The sequence below is a fragment of the Salmo salar genome, chromosome ssa17, assembly GCF_905237065.1.
Source record: "Salmo salar chromosome ssa17, Ssal_v3.1, whole genome shotgun sequence".
NCBI lineage: Eukaryota > Metazoa > Chordata > Actinopteri > Salmoniformes > Salmonidae > Salmo > Salmo salar.
In genome coordinates, this window is record NC_059458.1 from 19,715,001 (window position 1) to 19,722,500 (window position 7,500).

At 48.2% G+C, this 7,500-nt stretch overlaps 1 protein-coding gene across 3 annotated transcripts in view; it reads right to left on the reverse strand.

Annotated features, from left to right (window-relative positions):
- LOC106575434 (phospholipase D1) overlaps positions 1-7,500 on the reverse strand; it is a 33,617-nt gene that overhangs the window by 7,955 nt on the left and 18,162 nt on the right. For all 3 annotated transcript variants that reach the window (XM_045698962.1, XM_045698961.1, XM_045698963.1), the window contains 5 exons: positions 7,353-7,411; positions 7,140-7,232; positions 6,833-6,985; positions 6,436-6,585; positions 5,517-5,600 (listed from right to left, as the gene is read on the reverse strand). In XM_045698962.1, coding sequence (XP_045554918.1) covers positions 5,517-5,600; positions 6,436-6,585; positions 6,833-6,985; positions 7,140-7,232; positions 7,353-7,411 — 539 coding nt within the window. The remainder of the gene's footprint in view (positions 1-5,516; positions 5,601-6,435; positions 6,586-6,832; positions 6,986-7,139; positions 7,233-7,352; positions 7,412-7,500) is intronic.

Sequence of the window (7,500 nt, forward strand, 5' to 3'; positions counted from 1 at the left end):
AGGTGAGTAACATCCCTCTCCCCCTACTAGTGTAGTGAGAGGTGAGCCAGGTGAGTAACATCCCTCTCCCCCTACTAGTGTAGTGAGAGGTGAGCCAGGTGAGTAACATCCCTCTCCCCCCTACTAGTGTAGTGAGAGGTGAGCCAGGTGAGTAACATCCCTCTCCCCCCTACTAGTGTAGTGAGAGGTGAGCCAGGTGAGTAACATCCCTCTCCCCCCTACTAGTGTAGTGAGAGGTGAGCCAGGTGAGTAACATCCTACTCCCCCCTACTAGTGTAGTGAGAGGTGAGCAACATCCCTCTCCCCCCTACTAGTGTAGTGAGAGGTGAGCCAGGTGAGTAACATCCCTCTCCCCCCTACTAGTGTAGTGAGAGGTGAGCCAGGTGAGTAACATCCCTCTCCCCCCTACTAGTGTAGTGAGAGGTGAGCCAGGTGAGTAACATCCCTCTCCCCCTACTAGTGTAGTGAGAGGTGAGCCAGGTGAGTAACATCCCTCTCCCCCCTACTAGTGTAGTGAGAGGTGAGCCAGGTGAGTAACATCCTACTCCCCCTACTAGTGTAGTGAGAGGTGAGCCAGGTGGGTAACATCCCTCTCCCCCCTACTAGTGTAGTGAGAGGTGAGCCAGGTGAGTAACATCCCTCTCCCCCTACTAGTGTAGTGAGAGGTGAGCCAGGTGAGTAACATCCCTCTCCCCCTACTAGTGTAGTGAGAGGTGAGGCAGGTGAGTAACATCCCTCTCCCCCTACTAGTGTAGTGAGAGGTGAGCCAGGTGAGTAACATCCCTCTCCCCCTACTAGTGTAGTGAGAGGTGAGCCAGGTGAGTAACATCCCTCTCCCCCCTACTAGTGTAGTGAGAGGTGAGCCAGGTGAGTAACATCCCTCTCCCCCCTACTAGTGTAGTGAGAGGTGAGCCAGGTGAGTAACATCCCTCTCCCCCCTACTAGTGTAGTGAGAGGTGAGCCAGGTGAGTAACATCCCTCTCCCCCTACTAGTGTAGTGAGCCAGGTGAGTAACATCCCTCTCCCCCCTACTAGTGTAGTGAGAGGTGAGCCAGGTGAGTAACATCCCTCTCCCCCTACTAGTGTAGTGAGAGGTGAGCCAGGTGAGTAACATCCCTCTCCCCCTACTAGTGTAGTGAGAGGTGAGCCAGGTGAGTAACATCCTACTCCCCCCTACTAGTGTAGTGAGAGGTGAGCCAGGTGAGTAACATCCCTCTCCCCCCTACTAGTGTAGTGAGAGGTGAGCCAGGTGAGTAACATCCTACTCCCCCTACTAGTGTAGTGAGAGGTGAGCCAGGTGAGTAACATCCCTCTCCCCCTACTAGTGTAGTGAGAGGTGAGCCAGGTGAGTAACATCCCTCTCCCCCCTACTAGTGTAGTGAGAGGTGAGCCAGGTGTGTAACATCCTACTCCCCCCTACTAGTGTAGTGAGAGGTGAGCCAGGTGAGTAACATCCCTCTCCCCCCTACTAGTGTAGTGAGAGGTGAGCCAGGTGAGTAACATCCCTCTCCCCCCTACTAGTGTAGTGAGAGGTGAGCCAGGTGAGTAACATCCCTCTCCCCCCTACTAGTGTAGTGAGAGGTGAGCCAGGTGAGTAACATCCTACTCCCCCCTACTAGTGTAGTGAGAGGTGAGCCAGGTGAGTAACATCCCTCTCCCCCTACTAGTGTAGTGAGAGGTGAGCCAGGTGAGTAACATCCCTCTCCCCCCTACTAGTGTAGTGAGAGGTGAGCCAGGTGAGTAACATCCCTCTCCCCCTACTAGTGTAGTGAGAGGTGAGCCAGGTGAGTAACATCCCTCTCCCCCTACTAGTGTAGTGAGAGGTGAGCCAGGTGAGTAACATCCCTCTCCCCCTACTAGTGTAGTGAGAGGTGAGCCAGGTGAGTAACATCCTACTCCCCCTACTAGTGTAGTGAGAGGTGAGCCAGGTGAGTAACATCCCTCTCCCCCCTACTAGTGTAGTGAGAGGTGAGCCAGGTGAGTAACATCCTACTCCCCCTTACTAGTGTAGTGAGAGGTGAGCCAGGTGAGTAACATCCCTCTCCCCCTACTAGTGTAGTGAGAGGTGAGCCAGGTGAGTAACATCCCTCTCCCCCTACTAGTGTAGTGAGAGGTGAGCCAGGTGAGTAACATCCCTCTCCCCCTACTAGTGTAGTGAGAGGTGAGCCAGGTGAGTAACATCCTACTCCCCCTACTAGTGTAGTGAGAGGTGAGCCAGGTGAGTAACATCCCTCTCCCCCTACTAGTGTAGTGAGAGGTGAGCCAGGTGAGTAACATCCCTCTCCCCCTACTAGTGTAGTGAGAGGTGAGCCAGGTGAGTAACATCCCTCTCCCCCTACTAGTGTAGTGAGAGGTGAGCCAGGTGAGTAACATCCCTCTCCCCCCTACTAGTGTAGTGAGAGGTGAGCCAGGTGAGTAACATCCCTCTCCCCCCTACTAGTGTAGTGAGAGGTGAGCCAGGTGAGTAACATCCTACTCCCCCTACTAGTGTAGTGAGAGGTGAGCCAGGTGAGTAACATCCTACTCCCCCTACTATTGTAGTGAGAGGTGAGCCAGGTGAGTAACATCCCTCTCCCCCCTACTAGTGTAGTGAGAGGTGAGCCAGGTGAGTAACATCCTACTCCCCCCTACTAGGGTAGTGAGAGGTGAGCCAGGTGAGTAACATCCCTCTCCCCCTACTAGTGTAGTGAGAGGTGAGCCAGGTGAGTAACATCCCTCTCCCCCTACTAGTGTAGTGAGAGGTGAGCCAGGTGAGTAACATCCCTCTCCCCCTACTAGTGTAGTGAGAGGTGAGCCAGGTGAGTAACATCCCTCTCCCCCTACTAGTGTAGTGAGAGGTGAGCCAGGTGAGTAACATCCCTCTCCCCCCTACTAGTGTAGTGAGAGGTGAGCCAGGTGAGTAACATCCCTCTCCCCCTACTAGTGTAGTGAGAGGTGAGCCAGGTGAGTAACATCCCTCTCCCCCTACTAGTGTAGTGAGAGGTGAGCCAGGTGAGTAACATCCCTCTCCCCCTACTAGTGTAGTGAGAGGTGAGCCAGGTGAGTAACATCCCTCTCCCCCCTACTAGTGTAGTGAGAGGTGAGCCAGGTGAGTAACATCCCTCTCCCCCCTACTAGTGTAGTGAGAGGTGAGCCAGGTGAGTAACATCCCTCTCCCCCCTACTAGTGTAGTGAGAGGTGAGCCAGGTGAGTAACATCCCTCTCCCCCTACTAGTGTAGTGAGAGGTGAGCCAGGTGAGTAACATCCCTCTCCCCCTACTAGTGTAGTGAGAGGTGAGCCAGGTGAGTAACATCCCTCTCCCCCTACTAGTGTAGTGAGAGGTGAGCCAGGTGAGTAACATCCCTCTCCCCTACTAGTGTAGTGAGAGGTGAGCCAGGTGAGTAACATCCCTCTCCCCCCTACTAGTGTAGTGAGAGGTGAGCCAGGTGAGTAACATCCCTCTCCCCCTACTAGTGTAGTGAGAGGTGAGCCAGGTGAGTAACATCCCTCTCCCCCTACTAGTGTAGTGAGAGGTGAGCCAGGTGAGTAACATCCCTCTCCCCCCTACTAGTGTAGTGAGAGGTGAGCCAGGTGAGTAACATCCCTCTCCCCCTACTAGTGTAGTGAGAGGTGAGCCAGGTGAGTAACATCCTACTCCCCCTACTAGTGTAGTGAGAGGTGAGCCAGGTGAGTAACATCCCTCTCCCCCTACTAGTGTAGTGAGAGGTGAGCCAGGTGAGTAACATCCCTCTCCCCCCTACTAGTGTAGTGAGAGGTGAGCCAGGTGAGTAACATCCCTCTCCCCCTACTAGTGTAGTGAGAGGTGAGCCAGGTGAGTAACATCCCTCTCCCCCCTACTAGTGTAGTGAGAGGTGAGCCAGGTGAGTAACATCCCTCTCCCCTACTAGTGTAGTGAGAGGTGAGCCAGGTGAGTAACATCCCTCTCCCCCCTACTAGTGTAGTGAGAGGTGAGCCAGGTGAGTAACATCCCTCTCCCCCTACTAGTGTAGTGAGAGGTGAGCCAGGTGAGTAACATCCCTCTCCCCCTACTAGTGTAGTGACAGGTGAGCCAGGTGAGTAACATCCCTCTCCCCCTACTAGTGTAGTGAGAGGTGAGCCAGGTGAGTAACATCCCTCTCCCCCCTACTAGTGTAGTGAGAGGTGAGCCAGGTGAGTAACATCCCTCTCCCCCTACTAGTGTAGTGAGAGGTGAGCCAGGTGAGTAACATGAGTCCTGTAAGGTTACAGATACTCCTTAGGACCCTCTACTACATTTTCATACTTGAGTAAAAGTAAAGATACCTTAATAGAAAATGACTGAAGTAAAAGTGAAAGTCCCCCAGTAAAATACTACTTGAGCAAAAGGATTTGGTTTTAAATATACTTAAGTATCAAAAGTAAATATAATTGCTAAAATATACATAAGTGTCAAAAGTTAAAGTAAAATAATAAATTATTTCAACTTCCTTTATTAAACAAACCAGACGGCACAATATTCATATTTTTTTTATTGACGGATAGCCAGGGCATGTGTCACGTCCTGACCATGGTAAGCTGTTATTTTCTATGGTAGAGTAGGTCAGGGCATGACAGGGGGGTTTATTCTATGTGTTGTATTTCTATGTTCTTAGGTTCTAGTTTTTGTATTTCTATGTTTGTTTGTTTTGGATGAACTCCAATTAGAGGCAGCTGGTCCTCGTTGTCTCTAATTGGAGATCATACTTAAGTAGGGTTTTTTCTTCCTGGGTTTTGGGGGTGATTATTTTTGAGTAGTGTTTGTTTCTCCTCTGTGTCACGGTTTGTTGTTTTGTCTATTCAGTTATTTGATGTATTGCATAGTTTCACAGAGTAAATAAAATGTGGAACTACACACACGCTGCACCTTGGTCCTCTCCTTTTGACAGCCGTGACAGCATGCTCCAACACTCAGACATAACTTACAAAAGAAGCATTTGTGTATAGTGAGTCTGCCAGATCAGAGGCAGTAGGGATGACCAGGGATGTTCTCTTGATAAGTGCATGAATTGGACCATTTTCCTGTCAAAATGTAACGAGTACTTTTGGGTGTCAGGGAAAATGTATGGAGTAAAAAACACAGTATTTTTGTTAGGAATATATTGAAGTAAAAGTTGCCAAAAATATAAAAAGTAAAGTACAGATACACTAAAAACCTACTAGTATTTTTACTTAAGTACTTTACTCCACAGGTAGCACATTACACTACCACACATTTATACAATCTCACTTATCAGGAGTCGACTGTAAGAATACTGTACAGGTTTTTGATCTGGGACTGGTAAACTATACCACATACATAGACTGCATTTACAGTCTGCTTGGGGGATGACATGTAGCTGTTATGTTGCGGTGTGTATTCACACTCTAACTGCTGATGGCAATGTCTATTTCCCTACACACACACACACACACACACACACACACACACACACACACACACACACACACACACACACACACACACACACACACACACACACACACAGGCACACACGTAAACACACAGGCATGCACGTACCACCAGTCAGTGATGAAGATCTCTTCTTTAGCTTCTTCCAGAGCATCGGCTACATCCTCCATGTAGGTCTTCCCATTCACATACCTACACACACACACACACACACACACACACACACACACACACACACACACACACACACACACACACACACACACACAGGTACACACTCAGTGGTCAACACCTTCTCCTAGTTCCTCATTGATCATAACAGAGTATTTTAGATGCAGATGCCAGTTGACAGTTCCAGTCAACCAAACCCACATGATGTTGGCTACAGAAACACATTCTCCACAGACAGACAGGCATAGAGAAAAGCTCACAGACACACACACTTAACATTGACTAAAGTTACATCTAACTACTAAACTTAACATTGACTAAAGTTACATCTAACTACTAAACTTAACGTTGACTAAACTTACATCTAACTACTAAACTTAACTTTGACTAAACTTACATCTAACTACTAAACTTAGCATTGACTAAACTTACATCTAACTACTAAACTTAACATTGACTAAACTTACATCTAACTACTAAACTTAGCATTGACTAAACTTACATCTAACTACTAAACTTAACGTTGACTAAACTTACATCTAACTACTAAACTTAGCATTGACTAAACTTACATCTAACTACTAAACTTAACGTTGACTAAACTTACATCTAACTACTAAACTTAACGTTGACTAAACTTACATCTAACTACTAAACTTAGCATTGACTAAACTTACATCTAACTACTAAACTTAACATTGACTAAACTTACATCTAACTGCTAAACTTAGCATTGACTAAACTTACATCTAACTACTAAACTTAACGTTGACTAAACTTACATCTAACTACTAAACTTTACCTGAGTAAACATTTTTTGGGGGGTCGATTGTTGTTTCCCAGTTTCCATAGTTACCATTTGGCAGGGATGTTCTGCTCCTCCTGAGCGAAGGAACCAAATCGATGGTCTCGTAGAAACGCCCTCCCGTGTTTACGGACAAAGTCTTCTATCGCCTGGCCCCACCACCGAGCATGTCTGTAGCTGTTCAACTTCAGTACAAGGCACCTACACGCACGAACACACACGCACGCACGCACGCAAGCACGCACACACACACACACACACACACACACACACACACACACACACACACACACACACACACACACACACACACAGTTAACTCCTTGATCTCCTGGCCCCACCTCCTAGCACGTCTGTACACACACACACACACACACACACACACACACACACACACACACACACACACACACACACACACACACACACACACACACACACGCCACACCTGGAGAGGCTGTCGATGCGTAGTCCGTATTTGGTCTCTGTGTCTTTGGAGTCCATTTTGACGCTGAACTCTTTGTCCAACAGGAGAACAAAGGAAATGGCTCCTGAGTCTGGCTTCATGTAGAAGAGGAACGAATCCTTCACCACCAACCAGCTACACACACACACACACACACACACACACACACACACACACACACACACACACACACACACACACACACACACACACACACACACACATAGGGAGAGGTATGAGATACATCAGTGTTTGTGCGTGCATTGTGTTTGTATGTGTGTGTACTAACCGTTTAGACCAGCGGTAGCAGACTTCACTGTGACCACAGCAGTTCAAGCCTGGGATACGATGACCTCCGGAACGCTTGTGTATCATCCCCTCCCTGAAACACGTTGATGAATACACAAAATAAAACTAATCTATTTTCACCTATTCCAATAACAATGGGCATGACGGCGCAGTCATAAAGACAGTATCTGTCAATAAAGCTGTTGTTCCTCACAGTCCTTTAGGTCCCAGGTCATGGATGAAGGACATCTGGCTGACGTCTATAAACTCCATCTGAGGAGAGGGAGGAACCGTATTAATGGGTATTAGATGAAGAGAGAAGTAGTAGTCATTCCAGTTCCGGTCGCCTATAGTCTAGTCTA